We start from the raw sequence: 23,446 nt of genomic DNA on the forward strand, positions 1-23,446 counted from the left end.
CAGAAATGGCTTCTCTCCATTCTCTGTGTGTTCTCACTCACGTGCACTTTTGCCACTTACATCCCCACTTACAGCACTGTGGCTTCCCTCTTCTTTCTTGCAGATGGATGGTTTCTAGCTTGCTTCCAAACCCCACCTCGGCTGAGTGTTGGGCAGCCCTTCTACATGATCCTATGACTCTTGATATGGACGCAGTCCTGTCAGACTTTGTTCGGTCCACGGGGGCAGAACCTGGTCTGGCCAGAGACCTGCTGGAAGGTAAGCTAGCCTCCTCATCCCACGCCACTCTCTTGGCCCTAACTACCTTGCAACCCGGTGACAAAAGATAAGAAGATTTTTGTTGCCTGACAATGGTGGTACCTGGACTCTTAAAAAAAGGTGGGGGGGGGGTGATGAAATTATTTTTGTTATTCTTGGCTTTATTTTGAGTATGGAACAGATTACTCAATTCTACAGTAATAGTGCAAAAGGAATTATTAGTTCAGCTTTGCTTTGCATTAAAGCTTAAAGATATTGAGTCAATTTATCAGAAATCACTTTTTTTAAAGGAACTATATTCCATAGAGCAGAAATAATAGAACATTCAAGAAAACATTTTATTGGAGACCTGAGCATTTCTTTTTTGAAAAATTTTTGACATTTATTTATTATTGAGAGACAGAGAGACACAGAGCATGAGCAGGGGAAGGGGAGAGAGAGGGGAAGACACAGAATCTGAAGTAGGCTCCAGGCTCTGAGCTGTCAGCACAGAGCCCAACGCAGGGCTCAAACTCACAAACTGTGAGATCATGACCTGAGCCGAAGATGGTTGCCTAACCAACGGAGCCACACAGGCGCCCTAAGACCTGAACATTTCTCATCTCTATCTTCACTCAGACAAAAATACTTTAGGCCAAAGTTTTTGATGAAGAAAAACCACCTAGCAGCCAGTAAAATAGGTAGTAATAATTCATACGCAAGAAGGCAGAATTCATCATCAAGCCATACATGTAGATATCATTTGTTACATGAAAAGTGTGCAATTTCTGTCTCAGCCTCTAAAAGGGATTTACTTTGTGTATTTTGAAAATCTTTGTGGTGGGTGTGTGTGTGTGTGTGTGTGTGTGTGTGTGTGTGTGTTTGGTGGGGTAAAAGGTGGGAAGAGCCTATTACAATTTCTCAGAACAAATGCGTGAGAGAATTTTTAAATGATTAGCCTTGGCTTCAAATGTATAAGCCACTGTTTATGGAATTAGCTAAGACTTGGTTAAGTATCATAAATCACTGTCATCCCTTAATTCACTTAGGAAACGATGTGGATTACTCTACATTTGTGGGAATGGTGGAGGTTACCACTCAATCCTGGTGAAAATTAAAAGCCAGCTCTTCAAGGGTTCTGAGAAAATGGCAATAGGGAAGCAGCAACAGTGCAATTTTTAACTTTCCCTGAAGCTCCCAGAATGTCAGACAAACTCAGGGTTCAGAATAAAATATGCTTACTGAACATTTATGACATACATACATCAAAGTGTGATTTTCACCTCCCAGTAGTCACATCCTCTCCCTGCATTTCCGTTGCTCTGAAGTAAGCGGCAGTGCAAAGAGGCAGGTTCAGAATGAGGTTGGCAGCGAGAGCTGGGGCCAAATCCAGATCCAGCCACTTACTGCCTGTGACACATAGGGCAGATTATTTTCTTCCCTTAACCTCAGTTTTTTCTGTATATTGAGCCTAACCCACCTTCCAGGGTGATTACATGCATTAGAAGCTGTGATGTCAAATGCTTAGTGGTGTGACCTGTGTGTAGCAGAGGCTCAAAAAACAGTTGAAGAAAAAAACAAACAAAAACAGTTGAAGAAGATCCCCTTTGTCATTGCAGCCTCGGTAACTGGCACTGACATTGTGCTTAATATCTAGACAGCCTTAAATAGAAAATGAGAATTGTCAGCTTTTTTCTTCCTTAATTTTATCTTTTAAATGAAAATACTGAAAAATTGACCTTTTGGGGTGCAATTCTAAGAATTTTAACATATGCATAGATTTATTTTTTTAAGTTTATTTACTTTGAGAGAGAGACAGAAACAGACTGAGGGAGGGACAGAGAGAGAGAGGGAGAAAGAGAAACCCCAAGCAGGCTCTGCACTGTCAGTGCAGAGAACAATGCAGGGCCCAAACCCACAAAATGTAATATCATGACCTGAGCTGAAATCAAGAGTCAGAAACTTAACCAACTGAGCCACCCAGGTGCCCCAACATGCATAGATTTATGTTACCATTACCACTCTCAGAAGAGAGAATCACCTCATTCCCCACCCCCAGTCCACCCTTCTGCTCTGTTTGATGGCCATGCCCTCTCCCACCCTATTCACTGGCAGCCACTGCTCTGTTTCCTGTCATGTTAGCTTTGTCTCTTTTAAGAGTGCCATAGAAATGGCGTCATATAAAACCTAATCTTTTGAAACTGGCTTCTGTTCACTCAGCATAATTATTTTGAGATTCATCCAAGTTGTGTGTGGAGTTTGTCCCTCTCTATTGCTAAGTGCTACCCATTCTAGAAATGAACCACAGTTTGCTTTCCAGTCACCTGTGCAAGGGCATTTCAGCTGCTTCCCATTTGGGGCAGTTATGACTAGAGCTGCTATAAACATCTGAGAACCGGGGTTTTTGTGAACATAGTTGAAATTTTTCCAGGGTGAACACAGAGAAGTGGGGTTTGCTGGTTCATATGGTAACTGTATGTTTAGATTTAAAAGAACTTGCCGAACTGTTTTCCAGAGTGCTGAACCATTTTGCATTTCCACCAGCAATGGTATTTCTTTTTTCATTATCATTATTTTCATGATTCTCATAGGTGTGTATGGATATTTCCCTATCACTTTAGTTTTCATTCCCCCACTGACCAATGATGTTCAGTTTTTTGGTATTATTTTCTATCTGTATCTTCTCTTTGAAGTGTTCATTCAGTTCTTTGGCCTATTTCTAAATGGAGTTATTTGATTTCTTACAGTGGAATTTTGAGAGTTCTGTATATATTCCGTGAATATCATCCTTTGTCAGAGATGAGATTTGCAAATATTCTCCTCCAGTCTGTGCTTGAATTCTTATCCTCTTGCCAGTTTCCTTTGCAGAGCAAAAGTTTTTAATCTTGATGAAGTCCAATTTATTTTTTTCTTACATAGGTGACATTTCAGGTGACATGTCTAAGAGCCTTTGCATGACAATAATGAAGATTTTCTCCTAGATGGTTTCTTAAAAGTTTTATACTTTATGGGCACCTGGGTGGCTCAGTCGGTTAAGAATCCGACTTTGGCTCAGGTCATCATCTCTCAGTCTATGGGTTCAAGCCCTGCATCAGGCTCGGTGCTGACAGCTCAGAGCCTGGAGCCTGCTTCCCATTCTGTGTCTCCCTCTCTCTCTGCCCCTCCTCTGCTCGTGCTCTGTCTCTCTCCCTCTCTCTTTCTCTAAAAATAAATAAACATTTTTAAAAATTTAAAAAGTTTTATACTTTAGGTCTCCAACTCATTTTGAGTGGATTTTTGTATGACGTGAGATTTGGGCGAGAGTTCATTTGTATACATATGGAAGTCCATTTGTTTCAACACCATTTGTTGAAATGCTTATCCTTCCTCCTCTGTTGAATTGCCTTGGTGCATTTGTCAAAAACCAACTAAATGTATATGTGGGAAGCTATTTCTTGATGCTGATTGTGTTCCATTGATCAACATGTCTATTCTTCTGCCTGTACTTTGCCATCTTGATTAGTATAGCTTTGTGGTGAGTCTTAAAATCAGCATGATTCTTCCAATCTTATTTTTCTTTTTCAAAAGCATTTCAACTATTCTATTACCTTTGCCTTTCCATATAAATATGAGCATTAGCTTATGTCTGTTTATAAAATTTCCTGCTGGGATTTTGATTGGAATTATGTTAAATCTGTAAATCAATCCTATGTTTTGCCTTACACTCTATGAAGTCAGCATAGCCATACTTTACATTTATGTAGGACTTCTTTGTTTTCTTTCATCCACATTTTGTAATTTTTAGCCTATAAATCCTATATGTGTTTGTTAGATTTATATATAGGCCTTTTTTTGAGGTACTGTAAATGGTATTTTTTTTAATTTCAGTTTCTAATTGTTCATTGCTAGTATCGAAAAATATAACTGATTTTTGTGTGTTGCCCTTGTATCCTACAATCTTAGTAAATTCAATTATTTGTTCTAGGGTATATGTGTATGTGTACACCCTCATGCATGGGTGTGTGTGTGTGTGTGTGTGTGTGTGTGTGCATGCATGTGTATATTCCTTTGGATTTTCTACATAGGCAGTCATGTTATCTCTGAGTAGGGGGAGTTTTATTTATTCCTTTCAAATATGTATGCCTTTTGTTTATTTTTCTTGAATTATTGCATTGGCTGGGACTTCCAGGAAAAGGTTGAATGGTAATGGTGAAAGAGAGCATCCTTGCCTTGTTCTTGATCTTAGGGGGGGGAGCAGTCCCCCATCAGTCTTTCATCATTATGTAAAATAGCTGTATGTTCTTGTAGATAGTTCTTCATAAGGTGGAGGAAAGTCTTTTCTGTTCATAGGTTGCTGAGAGTTTTATCGTGAATACATGTTAACTTTTTCAAATGCATTTTCTACACAATTGATATGATCCAGTGTTTTTTCCTTCTTTAAACTGCTAATAAAATAGATTATACTGATTGCCTTCTAATACTAAACCAGGCTGTCAGCCATTATTTAAAGATTTTTCTTTTTTTTTTAATTTTTTAAAATGTTTTATTTTTATTTTTGAGACAGAGAGAGACACAGCATGAATGGGGGAGGGTCAGAGAGAGAGGGAGACACAGAATCTGAAACAGGCTCCAGGCTCTGAGCTGTCAGCACAGAGCCTGATGCGGGGCTCGAACTCAGGAGCTGTGAGATCATGACCTGAGCCGAAGTCAGATGCCCAACCAACTGAGCCACCCAGGTGCCCCTATTTAAAGATTTTTCTAATCCACGTTTTTCTCTTCTCCTGAGACTCAGCTGATATGAGTCTTAGAATTTACTACCATTCTCAATTCACTGCAGTTCTATTCACTTTCTTTCTCAATCTTATATCTATTCCAATTAGATTATTTCTGTTGCTCTGTTTATATATTTACTATTTCCTTTGTCATCTCTATTCTGTTATTGAACCCATCCAATGAATTATTTTATTTGGGTTGTTGAAACTTTTTTTTATTTCTTTTTTTAATGTTTATTTATTTATTTTTGAGAGAGAGAGAGAGAGAGAGAGAGCGCGCAGGGGAGGGACAGAGAGAGAGAAGGAGACACAGAATCCGAAGCAGGTTCCAGGCTCTGAGCTGTCAGCACAGAGCCTGATGCAGGGCCCAAACTCATGCAACTGTCAGATCATGACCTGAGCTGAAGTCGGACACTTAACCGACTGAGCCACCCAGATGCCCCCAAATTTTATTTCTAACATTTCCACTTGATTCTTCTTTATATCTTCCATTTATTTGCTGAGACTCTGTATTTTTTCTCCTGTTATAAAACATGTACAATAACCGCTCTGTAGTCTTTGTCAAATAATTACAATAACAATTTCATTTCAGTATTGCTATTGAGATGTCTCTGGTTTTTGTTTTGTTTTGTTTTGTTTTTGTATATGAGTAAATTTGGATTGACATTATGAAGATTATGTTTTGAGACTGTGGCTGTTGTTTAAACTTACGGTACATGTTATTTTTGTTTTAGAAGACAATTGCCCCAGTTGAGTTCAGATCAGAAGTTCCAGGTTCCTCAAGACTTCGGTGAATTGCAACTCCAAGGTCAACTTTAGTTGACCAGTGGCCAGTCTGCATCCTAGGCAGGAGTCTGTCCCATATTTCACTACTCAAAGACTCTGGAATCTATTTATAGTCAGATCCATACATGTACAGCTCAGGGTTAAACCCAAGCATTCAGGAACAACTTTAAGGGGTTGTTTTCCCAAATTCCTGCCTCATTGTAATCTCTTCAGTAGTTCTGGATCCCTGGGACTCTACTCTTCCAGTCTTCTAGCAAGCTGGAGCTTTGTTTACCCCCACATTTCTACACACTTGATTCGACTGTGCTTATATCTGAGCTAAGCAATAAGAATCCAGAAAGAGAAGAAAGCTGTGGGGTTCACCTCTGGGGACTGAAACTCATGTGATTAAAAAGGATTTCTCTGCCTCCCTGGGTTTTTTTCCTGCCATCCTCCATTGCTGCCACAAAATTGCTTGAGGTCTGTAGCACTAGAGAACTGATAAATTTTTTTAAAAAGATAAATTAAGGGTTTCTACACACTCTGTGAACATTAGAGATCCCTTTTCTGTTTTGGGGGCCAGAACTAGATGGCCTTGCCTGGAGCTAATGCCCATTTCTGAGTTTGAGGCTGCAGTGGGTTCTTACTGGGGAGACTTCAGCTCACCACCAGTTCTGGAGTACTTTGAGCTATTGCTTCTTCCTCAGTCTGCCTGAGGAAGTCTCACATATACCTCTGAGTCCCCAGCCAATGCTCCTTGCAGTCTGTCCTGGTGTTCTGCTGCTCTCAGCAGGAGAAATGGGGTTCCATGTCCTTCCTGTGGCTCACCCAGAATGGAACCTGTCTGCTGTCTTTACCATTGGAAAGACTATGGTTACATATGTATGTTGGATTCTTTCAGAGTTGTTTGGGTCAAGATTTTTCTCAAAGCTAGTGTTTCAAAGAATAAAATATTTTCCTTGTGATCTTTTGAAGGGTAAAACCTCACAGTGATAGCAGAAGCTGAGTGAAAAGTTCCATGGGCCCTCTCTGTACTATTTTTTAAACTTCTTGTGAGTGTTTTTAATTAATTTATTTCAAAATAAAAAAGCTTAAAACACACATACAGTGATGAGAATCACAATAGAGCAGAGGACAGCCAGTGAGAAGAAAGAATAGCATAGGTTGATCAAGTCCCTGGCAACAAAAAGGACAGGAGAGGGACAGCAGAATACAGAGAGAGAAGGACAGAGAATGCACCCTGATCTGCCTCCAGGTGAAAGTGCATCCATATCTGGCTGTCTGGTTCCTGCATAGTCACCTTTTGAGCATTGGCAAACTGGTCCTTCTGAAATAAGTTCAGGTTGAATGATTCTGTTTCCCCAAATCCTTTGATATCCCCTATTACCTATAGAATAAACTCCCCCACATGGAACTCAATTCCTTTCAGCCTTTTCCCTATTCAATCCCTTCTGTCTCATCTCTGGTGCAGTTTTTCACCACCTTTTTCCCCAGAAACACCATCCACCTCTGTGCTTCAGCTTCAGCTCAGTTCCTGTGCTCCTGTGCTGCCCACTCGCTCTATACACACTCTGGGTCACTGTTGAGATTCTGCTTCTCTTCCAAGTTGGTGTATGAGTGCCATGACATCAGGAACCAAAGCACGTTTTGCTCACTGTGTTCCCCTAACACCCAGTACCTGCCAGTCCCCCAGGACGATCTGGCTGCTGGGCATACAGCAATGAGCATCCAGACAAAAATCGTCATCCTCATGGAGACAGACAGTAAGTAGCATAAATAAGTTATATAGTATTTTAGTGGTTAGTGCCATGGAGAAAACTATATCAAGAGGAGGAGGTAGGGAGTGTAGATGTAGGTACAATTTTTAATTAGGGTTGTGAGAGAAGGCATCACAAATAAAAAATGGGATCTGAGCAAAGACTTTGGCATAAGAGAATAACCATGTGGCTATCTGGAGGAAGAAATTTCTAGGAAGAGTTGGAATTAATTGGGCATTCCTTGCCAGTCCTCAAACCTTTGTAGACTTCTATTGCAACACTTATTTGGTTTTGTCTTATTTTATAATTAATCACATACTTATTTTCTCATTAGATTAAAAGTTCTTAAAATCAAAGACAATAACACTGACAATGTAGTTAGCATTTACGTTTCATTGTTATATGCCAGACACAAGGCTCTTTAAATGTGATGTCTCATTTAATCCACACAATGAATTAGAAAAAGATTTCTAATTTTATACTCAAGAAAACTGAAGCCAAGAAAACTTCCTGAAATTATACATCCAGAACACAGCACAACCAGCATTTGAACCCAATTGTATAAGTCAATGCCAGGTTCTTTCTGCAAAGCTGGGTCACCTATCATTCATCTTTATGCCCACTGTCCTTCTAGTACTTTGTATTGTTATGTGCACTCAAAAGAGTTTAACTAATCACTGAAGGGTGTTTTAGTAAGGGTTTTATGATGTAGCTAATTAGCTTTTCAAATAAAATACTACTTTAATAGACCACAAAAACTATTTAAAAAATAGAACTAATAGCTAACTAATCAGGTGCCAAACACTGTCTGGCCACTTTAAATATCTTAAAAGCTAGTTAAAAAGATTTTTGAGTGAGAAGTCAAACACATGAGTTTATGAAGTGTCAGTTCCCTTCTTAAAGACAAAGCAACTTTCACACTTTTATAATAACTGTGAATTTTAGGCCTTGCAGCTCTACCCAGGTATTCTTTCAGTGTACCCAGGCCTCACTTCTGTTGCTACCCATAGAAAAAACTCCTCAAACAGCCAAATTGCATTTAGGAAGAATATTAACTGGAAATTAACACCTCATATGTCCCTAGTATAATCTTTCAGAATCCTTGTGGAAATTGCAAAGTTAAGGAAAATAATGGCAACTAAGTTGAATTGTATTCTCCAAAATATATATATGAAGTTGTCCACATATTTTAAGATCCATGTATATTTACCAATTGAGTTGATAATTTGAGAACTAAAGTACTTAGAGTTGTTTATGGATAAATATAACCCTCTTTTGCAATCCTGGGCCCATCAGATTTGAAGTATATATGGTCTGGAATTTTGCATGTGGCTTGCTTGCTTGGTCCAGCTTGCACAGACAGGTAGCTCCAAAAACTTACCAGTCATATTGACAGGCTATTCCATTAACACTTACATTTGGCCTTTGAAAAATTTCCCACAGTTGGGGACATCAGCTTCTGACTTGAATAATTACAATAATGCCCCAAAGAGTGCACCCAAAAATGGGGGAGGGGATGGAGGCAACTGAGAGAAGAATGCATTTAGTAAAATTTCACATTAGCCCATCAGTGGGTCATGGGATCCATCCACAACAAACCCACATGGTTGCCTGTAGAGCATTCAACAGAGTGGGTGAGATGAAATCAGAAGTGGTAGATCAGAGGCCAGAGGAGCCAAAGGGGCCTCTACCTGGAGACTGTCCAATTGCCATCACTGACCCAGGACTTAAACACACGGGAAACTGAGGTAGGCTCCAGAATGGTCACTCTTTTAGTTAAAATGAGAAATAAAAATGTTTCAAGGCCAGATATCCCAGGTATATGTAACCAGAGCATTCTTTCTCTGAAGTCAAGCTAAATCTGAAGTCCACTCTTGAGCACATGCCATCTGATTTACCAGAATTCATGCTGTAACTTTTTCAGGTTTGCATGATTAGAGAGCTTGAGGGGGATCAGCCTTGGGAGGAATAAAAAAGTGGGCCTCGTGACTGTAAATCCTAAGCAGAAGTTAGAGAAGAAGGTCTGATGGGCTCATACCAGTGAGTCTAGAAATGCTGTCATGAAAACACTTGCTGCTCTCCCTACTGTCCTGTTCCACTGGGGACAGCTCTACCATTGGACTAGACATATTTGAAATAATATAGCCAAAAATAAAAAATCCCGTTCAGGATCAGACTTCCAAGATGCCTCCTCTGGCTTGGCCCATTTAGGAAGACACATTCTCTCTTTAGATAGGTGAGTGGATTTAAATACTCTTGAAAACAAACAGATCCAATCCAACCATGTGTGTGGAGTTTCCTTTTGGGATGCTAATCAGTTAAGTAGATCTTATTTCTCCCATTTCCTTTCCCCTAGGGTAGATTGTAACCCCAAGTACCACCATCGGCCTATTTTATTGGCTTCACTCAAGAGGCTATTTCATCTCGGCTACTTGAAATTAAATGTTTGCCCTCTGGAAAGCCAACCACATCCCTGGTAGTCTTTCTTAATGGGTGTCTCCACATAGTCTTTCCCATGCCTCTACCTTTCTGCATTCTTCCACCTTGCCTCTCTGATAAGCATATTCCTACAGGGTCCTCAGCCCAGTGCAGTCAGTAATGTGCACTAAAATTAGTTGTGTTGAAGAGGGGAGGGTCAAGAGAACAACATCCTCTGATAGAAGATCCTCTAATATTGTGGCTCAGCATTAGAATCAAATAAGATAAAAAGCATCTGTGCAAACCAAAATCAATTAAAATTTTTTTTGATTAGGCAAGAAAGGGGAGGCTGCTACATATTAAGAACTCCCACTTAAGCATAAAAAAGGATGTGGTCAGTCTGCAATCACGTATTCAGGGCCTCTGATCTGGATGTTGGAGAACAAAGGGCCCTGCCCTCAAGTACTAAAGAACCTCTGCTATCACAGTCAGGTATCTGGCCAAAATGAGGGGTCTGAGAGGAGAACCCAGGCATGCTTAGGGTGGTCTAAGATGATACCAAAGGTTGCTGAGGCTCACAGGTGGAACTGGAATTTTCGACGCGGAAAGTGTGTGTGTGTGTGTGTGTGTGTGTGTGTGTGTGTGTGCATGTAAGGCTGGAATGTTGCATATTCCAGTCAAAAGGAACAGCATTTGCAAACATATGGAAGCATAGAAATGAGAAACAGAAGGAGCTCAGTACTGCTGTGTCACAGACTATAACTGAAGGGGGAAATGGCAAGAGATAATAAGATGAGGCTGCATGGGTGAACACATCTCAAAGGGCCTGGTGTTCAGTGCAGACAAGTTACCTTTTAAGCAGTGAGAAGCATTGAAGAAAAGCAGGGAGGTCACAGGAAACATTATGAGACTAGAGTGCAAAATAGGTTGTATCCCATTTCTGAATCCTAATTGTTTGCAGTGTCTGCCTGAAATAGGGTGCCTACCAAAAAGCATGAGCATGAGGGTCAGAGGGAAAGGGGATCATTAATTAGCCGCATTCCTTATGGTAGCAACTGGTGACATTAGTGTTCATGTCTCTAAACCAGTAAGGAGATTTCTACCACCTTCCAGGCAAGAGAAAATGGGCAAATGGCATGAAATGCCATCTGTGCCTGAACAGTTGGGTGAGTGAGTCATGGGATCAGTCTCCAAGTGAGCTGGTTCCTTCAAACTCTGCCATGGTCAAGCATGCTGTAGGGAATCAGTCTCATAGACTGCCTCTGGTTGCCTCTGAGACATGGATCAAGAACAGGATTGGGGTGGCCATTTCTCATTATTAAAAGCCCACTTAATCAGCTGTGCTGTACTGTTTCAAAAGCTGAGGAGTGGTCTGCACACTGATTGGGATGTTTGCTCCTCATTCATTCACTTACTCAAAACTAGTTTTCTGGTTCCCTCTAGGCACCCACACCTCAGAAGAGGGCTGTGAACATAAAGAGTAGTCCCCACTCTCAAGTACCACATACTCTTCTTGTAAACAGTCAACCAAAGCATAGTGAGAGTCATGTTTTAATAGAAGCATCTTACTATTTAGCAGTACCTGCAATCATTTCTTTAATAAGTATTTATTAAGCACTGCCATGTGCAAGGTACTAGACAAGGCAGAGAGAGAAAAAGAAAGGAGTGGAAGAGAATCCCAAGCAGGCTCCGCACTGTCAGCACAGAGCCTGATGCGGGGCTTGATCTCAAGACCATGAGATCATGACCTGAGTCAAAACCGAGAGTCTGATGCTCAACTGACTGAGCCACCCAGGCAACTCCTAGTTGTAATTTTTGATGAAACTCTATACTATTTACCACAGTTGCTGGACCAATTTACATTTCACCAACAGTGCACAAGGATTCCCTTTTCTCCACATCTTCACCAACACTTTTTATCTCTGGTCTTGTTGATGATAGCCTTACTCACAGGTGTGAGGTAATACCTCATTGTAGTTTTGATTTGTATTTCCTTGATGATCAGTGATTTTGAAAACCTTTTCATGTACCTGTTAGCCATTTGCATGACATCTTTGGAAATCAGATGTTTTGGTTTAGTTTGATTAGGTTGGATTCGGTTTGGTTTTTGGGTTTTGCGTTTTGGTTTTGTTTTGCTTTTTCTTTGTTTTGTTTTGCTATTGAGTTGTAAGAGTTATTTATATTTTTATTTTTTTAAGATATTAAATCTTTATCAGATACATGATTTGCAAATATATTATCCTACTCCTTAGGTTGTCTTTTCATTTTGTTGATTGTTTCTTTTGCTGGGCAGAAGCTTTTTAGTTTTATGTAGTCCCACTTATTAATTTTTACTTATGTTGCTTTACTTTTGGTGCCAAAAAAAAAATGTGTCAAGACCAGTGTCAAGGAACTTTTTCCCTATGTTTCCTTCTAGCATTTTTGTGGTTTCAAGTCTTTCACTTACATTAAATTAAATTTGTAAGTGTTGTAAGATAGGGGTCCAATACTATTCTTCTGCATGTAGTTATCCAGTTTTCCCAACACCATTTATTGAAGAGACTATCCTTTCCTCATTGAGTATTCTTGGCTTCTTTGTCTAATAATAGTTGTGAGGCTTTATTTCTGGGCTCTCAATACTTTTCCATTGATCTGTGTGTCTACTTTTATGTCAGTACCATGTTGTTTTGATTACTATAGCTTTGTAATATAGTTTGAAATCAGGAAATGTGATGCATCCAGCTGTGTTCTTTCTTGGGATTGCTTTGGCTCTTTAGGGTCTTCTGTGGTTCCATACAAATGTTAGAATTTTTTTTCTATTTTTATAAAAGTATGCCATTGGAATTTTGATAGGGATTTCATTGAATCTATAGATGGCTTTGGGTAAATTATTCCCACCCATGAACATAGGGTATCTTTCCATTTATTTGTGTCTTCTTCAGTTTCTTTCATCAAAGTCTTATAGTTTTCAGTGTACAGATCTTTCATCTCTTTGGTTAAATTTATTCCTAAGTAATTTATTGTTTTTGATGCTATTGTAAATGGGATTTTCAGGTATTTCATTATTAGTGTATAGAAACACGATTTATTTTTATATATTGATTTTGTATTCTACAACTTTTCTGAAATTTTTGATTAGTTCTAACAATCTTTTGGTGGTATCTTGGATTTTTTATATATATGATCATATCATCTGCAAGTAATGATACCTTTTCCTCTAAGATTCAGATACCCTTTATTCCTTTTTCTTGCATGATTATTTTAAGACTTCCAGCACTTTGCTGAATAGTAGTGGTGAGAATGGACAACCTTGCCTTGTTTCTGATCTTAGGAGAGTTTTTAACCTTTCACTGTTGTGTATAATATTAGCAATGGGGTGTGTCATATATGACCTTTATTATGTTGAGATATGTTCTTTCTATACACAATTTCTTGGAAGTTTTTACCATGAGAGGATGTTATATTTTGTAAGTGTTTTTCTGCCTCTATTGAGTTTATCATATGATTTTATCTTTCATGTTATTAATGCAATATATGACATTTATTGATTTGCATATGTTGAGCAGTCTTTGCATCTCAGACATAAATCCCACATCATGTTGTATGATCCTTTTAATGAACTGTTGAATTTAGTTTACTAATACTTTGTTGAAAATTGTTGCATCTCTATTTATCAGAAATGTTGACCTGTAGTTTTCTTGCAGTGTCCTTATCTGAATTTTATATCAAAGTAATTCTGGCCTCATAAAGTGGGGTTGGGAGTGTTTCCTCTTCAAATTTTTGGAAGTTTTCAAAAGATTGGTGTTAATTTTTCTTTAAATGTCTGATAGAATTCACAGGTGAAGCAATCTGGTCCTGGGCTTTTCTCTGTTGCAAAATTCTTGATTACTGACCAATCCCCTTATTCATTATTGATCTGTTCAGATTTTCTATTTCATCATGATTTAGTCTTGGCAGGCTTTATGTCTCTAGCAATTCATCCACTTTTTATATATGTTACCCAATTTGTTGGCATATAACTAATGATATGATCTCATATGATTCTTTGTATTTCTGTGGTATCAATCAGTTGCAATGTCTTCTCTTTCATATCTGATACTATTTATTTGAGTTCTCCTGTTTTTTTTTTTCTTGGTAATTCCAACTAGCGTTTTGTCAATTTTGTTTATCTTTTCCAAAAAAAACAGCTTTTAGTTTCATTGTTCTTTGTATCATTTTTTTAATGTCTATTTTATTTATTTCCACTCTGATTTTTATTTTCTTCCTTCTATTAACTTGGACTTAGTTTGTTCTCCTTTTTCTTGTTCCTTGGATTATAAGGCTAGGTTGTTTATTTCAAATCTCTTTTTTATTAATGTAGGCATTTATCACTATAAAGTTCATATTAAGACTTTCTGTTTCATCCCGTTGGTTCTGATATGGTGTATATCCATTTCCATTTGTTTCAAGATTCTTTATTTCCCTTATGTTTCTTCTTTAACCCAGTGGCTGTTGAGGAGTGTGCTGCTTGATTTCCAGATATTTATGAATTTTCCAGCTTCTCTTCTGTTGTTGATTTCTAGTTTTATATCACTGTCATCACAAAAGATAATTTGTATTATTTTAATCTTCTTAAATTTATCAACATTTGTTTTGTGACCCATCATATGACCTATCCTAGAGAATGTTCATATGAGCTTGAGTAGAATGTGTATTCTGCTGCTATTGGATGGGATATTCTGTGTATGATTGCTACGTCAACTGGATCTAAAATACGATTCATGTCCAGCATTCTTTGTTGATTTTCTGTCTAGATGATCTACCCATTTTTGAAAGTGGGGTATTGAAGTCCCTACTTCAATATTGAATTACCACATTGTTGTTTTTGCTCCCTTCTAATCTCTTAGTATATGTTTAATATATTCAGAGACTCCAATGCTGGGTGCATATGTGTTAACTACTGTTATATCTTCTTGATTAATTGACTTCCTTACCATTATATAATGACCACCTTTGTCTCTTGTTACCTTTTTGGCTTAAAGTCTATTTTTACTGATGCACATTTAGCTACCCCTATTCTCTTCTGGTTTCCACTTCCATGGAATATCTTTTTCTATACCTTAACTTATAGTCTATGTGTATCCCTGCAGCTAAAGAGATCTCTTATAGGCAGCTTATAGTTGGGTATTGATTTTTATCCATCCAACCACTCTGTGCCTTTTGATTGGAGAAGTTAATCCATTTACACTTAGAATAATTATTGATAGGTAAGGACTTGCTAATGCCATCTTATTATTCTCTGGCTCTTTTGTAGCTTCCTTTTTCCTTTCTTCCTCTTTTGTTGCCTTCCTTTGCAGATTGATATTATGTAGTGATAAGCTTTGATTCCCTTATTTTTATGTTTTATGAATTTATTGTAGTTTTTTGGTTTCTAGTTTTGGTTGCCACAAGGCTTACATAAAACACATTTGTTAACAGTTTATTTTATGCTCATAACAACTTAACCTTAATCATATAAAAGTCTACCCTTTTACTTCTGTTTTTTGTGTTTTTGATATCATAATGTCTCTTCTTATACTGTGGATTCATTAGAAAATTATTGTAGCTATAGTTATTTTAATACTCCTGTCATTTAACCTTTATACTTGCGTTTAAGTAGTTACCACTCTGCCTTATTACAGCATTAGAGTATTCTGAATCTGACTCTAAGCCTACTTTGTCCAGTGTGTTGCATGTTTTCATATGTTTTCATGTTACTTATTAGAATCCTTTTATTTCAGCTTGAAGAACTTCTTTCAGCATTTCTGGTAAGACATATCTTTTGGTGATGAACCCCCTTGTCTTTTGTTTTTTGGAAAAGTCTTTATCTCTCCTTCATTTCTGAAAGGTAACTTTACCAGGTAAAGTATTCTTGGTTGGGAGTTTTGTCTTTCAGCACTCTGAATATATCATCCCACTCTCTTCTAGCTTGTGTGGTTTCTGCTGATTCCATTGATGTCCATTTGGGGGTTGCAAACTTGTAAGTTATAAACTTTTTTTTCTCTTGCTTCTTTTAAAATTCTTCTTCTTCAATCTTTGATGGTTTTATTATAACGTCTTGGAGAGAATCTTTTTTAAGTTGATTTTGTTTGGAGACCTATGAGCTTCATAAATTGGCTATCTAAATCTCTCTAGATTTAGAAAATTTCCAGCCATTATTTATTTAAATACATTTTCTTCCCCCTTCTCCCTCTGTTATGCTTCTGAGACTTCAATCATTTACAAATTGTTTTCTTTATGTTATCCCATAGATCATGTAGGCTTTCTTCACCATGTATATTCTTTCTTCCTTTGTTCTCCTCTGACTGAATTATTCCAAAAATTTTGTCATATCTTACAGATTCTTCTGCTTGATTCATCTACTATTGACACTTCATATTGAATTTTTCATTTCATTCATTGTATTCTTCAGCTCTAGGATTTCTATTTGATTCTTTCTTATGATTTCTATCTTGTTATGAAACTTTCCATTTTTTTTGTATATTGCTTCCCTGATTTTTTTTAATTGTCTTTATGTGTGTCTTGTACTTTCTGAGTTTCCTTAAAACAGTTGTTTTGCATTCTTATCAGATAATTGCAAGATCTCCATGTCTTTGAGGTTGGTTACTAGAAGATTATTGTGATCCTTTAGTGGTGTAGTATTTCCTTGATTTTTCATTTTCCTTGAAGTTTTGCATTACTGTCATCACATTTGAAGTAGCAGTCACCTCGTCCAGTCTTTACTAACTGCCTTGAGGAAGAAAAACCTTTCCTGAGTCTTGCTAAGTATTCTGAGGCTTTTTCAGGCCTTCAATGGATACAGGTGCTCCATGCTTCCTGCTCGCTCTTGTGGCAGAATTCTTAGGCTTGTATGACTTCTTTTGATCCTGCCATGCTGACAGTCTCCTTTTTGCTTTCCCAGAGTGCTAAAGCTCAAATTTTGGTTTCCAAACTGGTCTCCTCCTGGCCTGCAGATTGGAGCCAACTTTCTGTGTGCTCACTAGCCATCTGCCAAAGCTCACTTTCACCAGTGCTGGGGGTGCCCACTGGCCCGGTGGGGTATCCGTGGGCAAGCTGTTTCCAGTGGCTCATGGGCAGACTTCTAGATGGAGTCCATGATGCAGTTAGTGGGACCCACATCTTTTTAATGCCCCTCAAAAATCCTGTCTGCCACTCTCCCAGCCTCTTCCCACCATCCAGTCATGCAGCTTATGACTCAATAATCTGGATCAGGTAAGAGAGAAATTAGCCTCTTTGGCAGCATCCCATATAGCTGGAGAAGCTGGTGCTTACCCACATATTCTGGCTCTCCCCCATGAGAGAAATCATGGTCCAAGGTTTTTCTTGGCACTAAGCTGTACTGCCATGGGGAAGGGATGATGCAGGTAAAGTCAAACCGTTCCTCTAATCTTTTCCAATGTGGCCAAATTCATATATTTTTTTCTTGCTCCAATGTTGTGCTGGAACTTCTCCTCTAGAAACCAGGATTTCCACAAAGCTTTCTCATCCATGGGTGACTGTCTAAAACAGTGTTTTCCATGGGCTCCCAAACTGTAGCCATGAGGGGCTAGAAAGGTTTATGGTCAAGGTCCTCATCTGGGACTGAGGTCTGCATGCCTATTACCCAACACATGGATAGGTGAGACTTCTGAGTCTCTTGGTGTATGGTGCTGGATCCCACAGCTGCCACACAAGCACTTTTGGCCATGCATGAATGGCAAATTATTGTTGGGGCATGGAATGGACAGAAATGCAGGATGTCTTATTCCACCATAATGCTGACATCATGTCTATTTAGTACTTAATTTGAATTAAAATTACTAATATGAATAAAATACATTTTATTTTAAAAATAGATATTTCCTAGAACTGTTCACTGCAGTCTTACAATCAACTAAGTAGCAGTGAGCAACCTAGTGTCCAAATTGTGGCTGCCATTTATCATTTCTCATAAAAGGAGTCAGGCATCCTTGGAGAAAAATCTAATTCCAGTTCTGGGCAGGATGTCATCTAAGCCTGGAACGTTGTAACCAGAAAGTAGAGAAGCTGTCCTATGTGACGTGGTCTCATCAAAAAGACAGGAGCCACCTTGGAAAAGCTCCCATGGCCAGAGGTATAACTGAAGCATGAGTGACCATGTGTATAATAATCGTATGGTTTTAAACACATCAAATATGTTTGCATACATGAATTTGTAATGATACTGAAAAACAACTCATTTATAATTTTTGGAAAATGCTAGGGAATCAACTCATTATTTTGAAACACTGGATAATAATAAAGGAAAATAGCATTTGTCCTGCCCTTCTTACACCACTTAGTATCACTGTATAACTAAATAGTTAATAAGGGAAAGGTTCTCTTTATAAAAGTATCTGAGCTTAAAAAGAAGGGCTGATAGAATTATAATGTCACTATTTTGTAATCTCTATTGAAACTAGACAGGGATTATCAATAGCTGACAATACCACAAAGAGAAATTATCAGCCATTATGTGCCTCTTAACAGCAGTACCAATACCACTTAGGAAAGTCCTGCTAAAAGTGGATCAAACCTGAATTTGATCAAACCTCTATTTGATCATGCAAATACAAAGGACAGAAGAACTTGTTCTATGCAAACACAAGTATGCAATACATAAATCTGGGCTGTAGGTTTCTTCAACAAATAAATTCCAAGGAAAATAAGGGAGGGGGAGGTAATTCCACAGATCAGGATTGGTTTCCTTTTTCTGTAAATTGCCGTATAATACATGTTTTAGGTTTTTTTGAGCCACACATTTTATTCAGCTCCACTGTTGGAGCATGAAAGCCACCACAGACAGTAGGTACAACTGTATTCTAATAAAACTGTTTACAAGAGCAGGCATCCGGCCCATGGGCCATAGTTTGCCAACTCTTGCTGTAAATTTTAAAAGGCTTAAAGGACAGGTGCCTGGATGGCTCAGTCAGTTGAGTGGCCAACTCTTGATTTCAGCTCCGGTCATGATTCCAGGGTCATGGGGTCAAGCCCCGCATCAGGCTCTGCACTGAGCATGAAGCCTACTTGGGATTCTCTCTCCCTCTCTCTCTCTCTCTCTTCCTCTGCCCCCTCCCCTGCTTGCTCTCTCTCTAAAAAAATTAAATTAAAAAAAGGCTTAAAGGACATATCAACCATTTGCAATGTATGCACATTACTTAAATGTCAATTCAAGCAAACTATAAAAAAAAAGAAAAATGATGGGACAATATGGGAAACTTTAACACTTACTGGATATTTGATGATATTAAGTGAATTATTGTTAGTTTCAGGGAGGTTAAGCATATTTTCTTATGCTAAGAAAAATATACACAGTGAAATATTGATGGATGAAATATCAAGGTGATATTTGGGAGGTGGGGGAATGTGTGGGACTAGAAATGAAATAAGATTTGCCATGAATTGATTATTCATTAAAACTGGGTGAGGCATGTAAATGATCCATTGTAATCTTCTGGATATGTAAGAAGCCTTCTAGAATAGAATGTTTTAAAACAGAAAGCACCAGGAAACATCTGCTTCCAGACCAGATGGAGTATCAGGAAGTAGCTTTACCCTCATGCTTGAAAAAAGAATAAAGGACAACATATATGAAACAAAACACTGAACATTGAACAGTGAAGGACAGTGATCTCCAAAAGATGAGAAACAAACAAGGTTGGTCCTATGACTGCCCCCCTGATTGCTTTGAGAGTGTTTCCAGGATGTGGTGTTGGAAGGAGAAACCCACACAGAGCTTAGAAGACCCCCCCAATACAGGGAGACAGAGCTGAGGGTCTGGGGAGTGAAGGAGGATGGAGTTTGAGGTTAGAGTACAAGAAAGGAGAGTGCTGCACAGTGAGACCACTAGCAATTTTTAGAGGGTTTGCCTCTGCTGCTCAGTTCATGTGTGTGAGAAAACTACATGCAGCTGGGAAGAGAGCCACCTAGAAGGATTAGAGGAGACCATGTCCACTGCTGACACAGGGCCAAGAAAAGTGCCTGTATCCACCAGCCAAACTGGAAAAGCTCTGAGTATAACGTCTAGAAGGGTCTTGCCTCAGTAATAGGGAAAAATTAGCCTGGGAATAAAAACAGCTCTAATCACACCTAATAAACCTTAAAAACAAGCCCCATAAGGATCAAATTGTTTCTAAGAAATGTAACTACATTCCAGAACAAAGCTCAGTGGTAGTCATAGGATAGGAATATAAACTTGTCCAGCACCAAACACTATAAAATTCACAGTGTCTGGCAACCAATCAAAAGTTGCCAGGAATACAAAGAAGCAAGAAAGTATGGCCCATAATGAGGAGACATTATTTGAGTCAAAACCAACCTGGACCTGACAGAGATGTTATAATTATCAGACAGACATTAAAAGTTATTATAACTGTATTCTATATGTTCAAAACTTTAAGTAAGGACACAGAAGATATTTTTAAAAGCCCAAATAAAACCTCTAGAAATAAAAACTTCAACATCTAAAAAGAAAAATAACTCAATAGGTTTAACAGCAAATTGAATATCAGAGAAAAAGAAAGACTTATGAACATAAAGACAGAGCAATAGAGATTATCCAAAACGAAACAGAGAAGATAGGCTTAAAGAAACTTAGAAAGCATCAGTGAGCTGTGTGAAAAGTGTTGTCAGCCTAAAATATGTGTAATTGTAGTACCTGAAAGAGAGACTAGTGTTGGGGCGGGAGGGCGGGGAGGGGGGAGGACAGGAAGAAATATTTGAAGAAACAAGCAGTACTTTGGTGGAAATTTATATCACTAACCACCACCATTAGAAAAGAAGAAAGGCCTTGAATTAATGACCTCAATTTCCACATTAAAAGCTGGAAAAAGATGGGGCGCCTGGGTGGCGCAGTCGGTTAAGCGTCCGACTTCAGCCGGGTCACGATCTCGCGGTCAGTGAGTTCGAGCCCCGCGTCGGGCTCTGGGCTGATGGCTCAGAGCCTGGAGCCTGTTTCCAATTCTGTGTCTCCCTCTCTCTCTGCCCTGCCCTGTTCATGCTCTGTCTCTCTCTGTCCCAAAAATAAATAAACGTTGAAAAAAAAAAATAAAAAATAAAATAAATAAAAGCTGGAAAAAGAAGAGCTAATTATACCCAAAGTAAGTAAAAGTTAAATAATAAATACCAGAACAGAAGTTAATGAAATAGAGCACAAGAAAACAATAGAGAAACTTAATGAAGCCAAAGGCAGATTTTGTGAGATAAATAAAATTGATAAACCTTTAGCCAAATAATTAGGGGAAAAAAGAAGATGCAAATTAATATAAAGAATGAGAGAAATGACCTCAGTACAGGTTATTCAAGTACTAAAAGAATTATAAGGGACTATTATAGACAAGTCTATGCCAGTAATTACAACTTACATGAAAATTGGCAAATTCCTTAAAAGTTGCAAACTACCAAAGCTAATGAAAGAAAAAATAAATCACACGGCTATCTCTGTGTCTATTAAAGAAATTTATATTATAAAAAAAGCCTTCCCACAAAGAAAATGCAGGTATAGATTGCTTTGCTGGTAAATATTACTACGCATATAAAAAAGAGATTGTACCAATTCTACATGAACTCTTCAGAAAATTGAAGAGGAGATATACTTTCCAATTCATTCTATGAGGCCAGCATTATCATAATACAAAACCAAAGACCATGGGGCGCCTGGGTGGCGCATTCGGTTAAACGTCCAACTTCAGCCAGGTCACGATCTCGTGGTCCGGGAGTTCGAGCCCCGCGTCAGGCTCTGGGCTGATGGCTCAGAGCCTGGAGCCTGTTTCCGATTCTGTGTCTCCCTCTCTCTCTGCCCCTCCCCCGTTCATGCTCTGTCTCTCTCTGTCCCAAAAATAAAATAAACGTTGAAAAAAAAATATTTAAAACCAAAGACTACAGGCAGATATTCCTCATTAAGATCAACATGAAAATGCTAAACAAAATTTTAGCAATTTGAATTCTGAAATATATAAAAAAGATAAAACATTATGACCAAATGGGTTATATTCCATGGATGCAAAACTAAACATTAAAAAATCAATCTATGTAATTTACCATATTAACAAGCCAAAACCCAGAAACCATCTGACCATCTTGATAGGTTCAGAGTCTTTGACAAAATCCAACATGCATTCCTAATAAAAACTCTAAGAGGGGCGCCTGGGTGGCGCAGTCGGTTAAGCGTCCGACTTCAGCCAGGTCACGATCTCGTGGTCCGTGAGTTCGAGCCCCGCATCAGGCTCTGGGCTGATGGCTCAGAGCCTGGAGCCTGTTTCCGATTCTGTGTCTCCCTCTCTCTCTGCCCCTCCCCTGTTCATGCTCTGTCTCTCTCTATCCCAAAAATAAACGTTGAAAAAAAAAATTAAAAAAAAAAAAAACTCTAAGAAAATTAGGAATAGAAGGGTACTTCCTAACTTTGATACAGAGCATTTATAAAAAACAAACAAACAAAACAGAGAACGTGCAGCTACCATGATACTTACTAGTGAAATAATGCTTTCCCCTAATGTCAAGACAAGGATGCCTACTTTCACCATTATTATTCAGCATTTCTCTGGGGATCTAGCTGGTGTAGGCAAGCAAGAAAATATAATCAAAGAGCACCTAAATTGAAAAGGAAGAGTAAACTGTCTTTATTGACAGAAGACGTAATGACCTATATATAAGATCCAGTGACATTTACGAAAAGTTATTGGAACTAATAAGCGAGCTCATCAGTGTTGTAATATACAGGATATAGAAGTCAGTTATTTCTGTATATCTTCAATGAATGGTTGAAAATTGAAATTCAAAACAACTTTCCATAGCATTGAAAAATACAAAATACTTAGGGATAAATATGAAAAAGGTATGTAAGGCCTATACACTGAAACTACAGACAATTGCTTAGAGAAATTAAAGATGAAAATAAAAGGGGGGGGGTAGCATGTCCTTGGGACAGAAGACTCAATATTGCTGAGATGTCAGTTCATTCCAAATTGATTTTTATATTTTTTAAGTTTTTATTTAAATTCCAATTAGTTAGCATACAGTGTTATATTAGTTTCAGGTGTACAGTATAGTGATTCAACAATCACAAGTTGCTAGTTGCTCATCACAAGTGCACTCCTTAATCCCCCTCACCTATTTAACCCATCGTTCTTCCCACCTCCTCTATAGTAACCATCAGTTTGTTTTCTATAATTAAGAACCTGTTATTTTATTTGTCTCTCTTTTTCTTTTTTCCACTTTGCTTGTTTGTTTTGTTTCTTAAATTCCACATATGAGCGAAATCTTATGGCATTTGTCTTTCTCTGACTGATTTGTTTCACTTAGCATTATACTCTCTAGCTTCATCCATGTTGTTGCAAGTGACAAGATTTCATTATTTTTATGGCTGAATAGTATTCCACTATATTATATAACTATAACATGATATTATATATAGAAACCCCAAAAGACTCCACCAAAAACTACTAGAACTGATAAATGAATTCGGTAAAGTCACAGGATACAGAATCAATTGTACAGAAATCTGTTGCATTTCTATACACCAATAAT

General features: G+C 38.2%; 1 protein-coding gene across 3 annotated transcripts in view; it reads left to right on the top strand.

The window, feature by feature from the left end:
• The window catches only part of OTUD7A (OTU deubiquitinase 7A), a 369,925-nt gene that overhangs the window by 217,418 nt on the left and 129,061 nt on the right, over positions 1-23,446 (top strand). For all 3 annotated transcript variants that reach the window (XM_086711362.1, XM_086711361.1, XM_086711363.1), the window contains one exon: positions 104-258. In XM_086711362.1, the coding sequence (XP_086567488.1) occupies positions 108-258 (151 nt within the window). In that variant the 5' untranslated portion in view covers positions 104-107. The remainder of the gene's footprint in view (positions 1-103; positions 259-23,446) is intronic.

Source organism: Puma concolor, chromosome B3 (genome assembly GCF_028749965.1).
Source record: "Puma concolor isolate L17-30 chromosome B3, mPumCon1.1.hap2, whole genome shotgun sequence".
In the NCBI taxonomy this organism is placed as follows: Eukaryota; Metazoa; Chordata; class Mammalia; order Carnivora; family Felidae; genus Puma; species Puma concolor.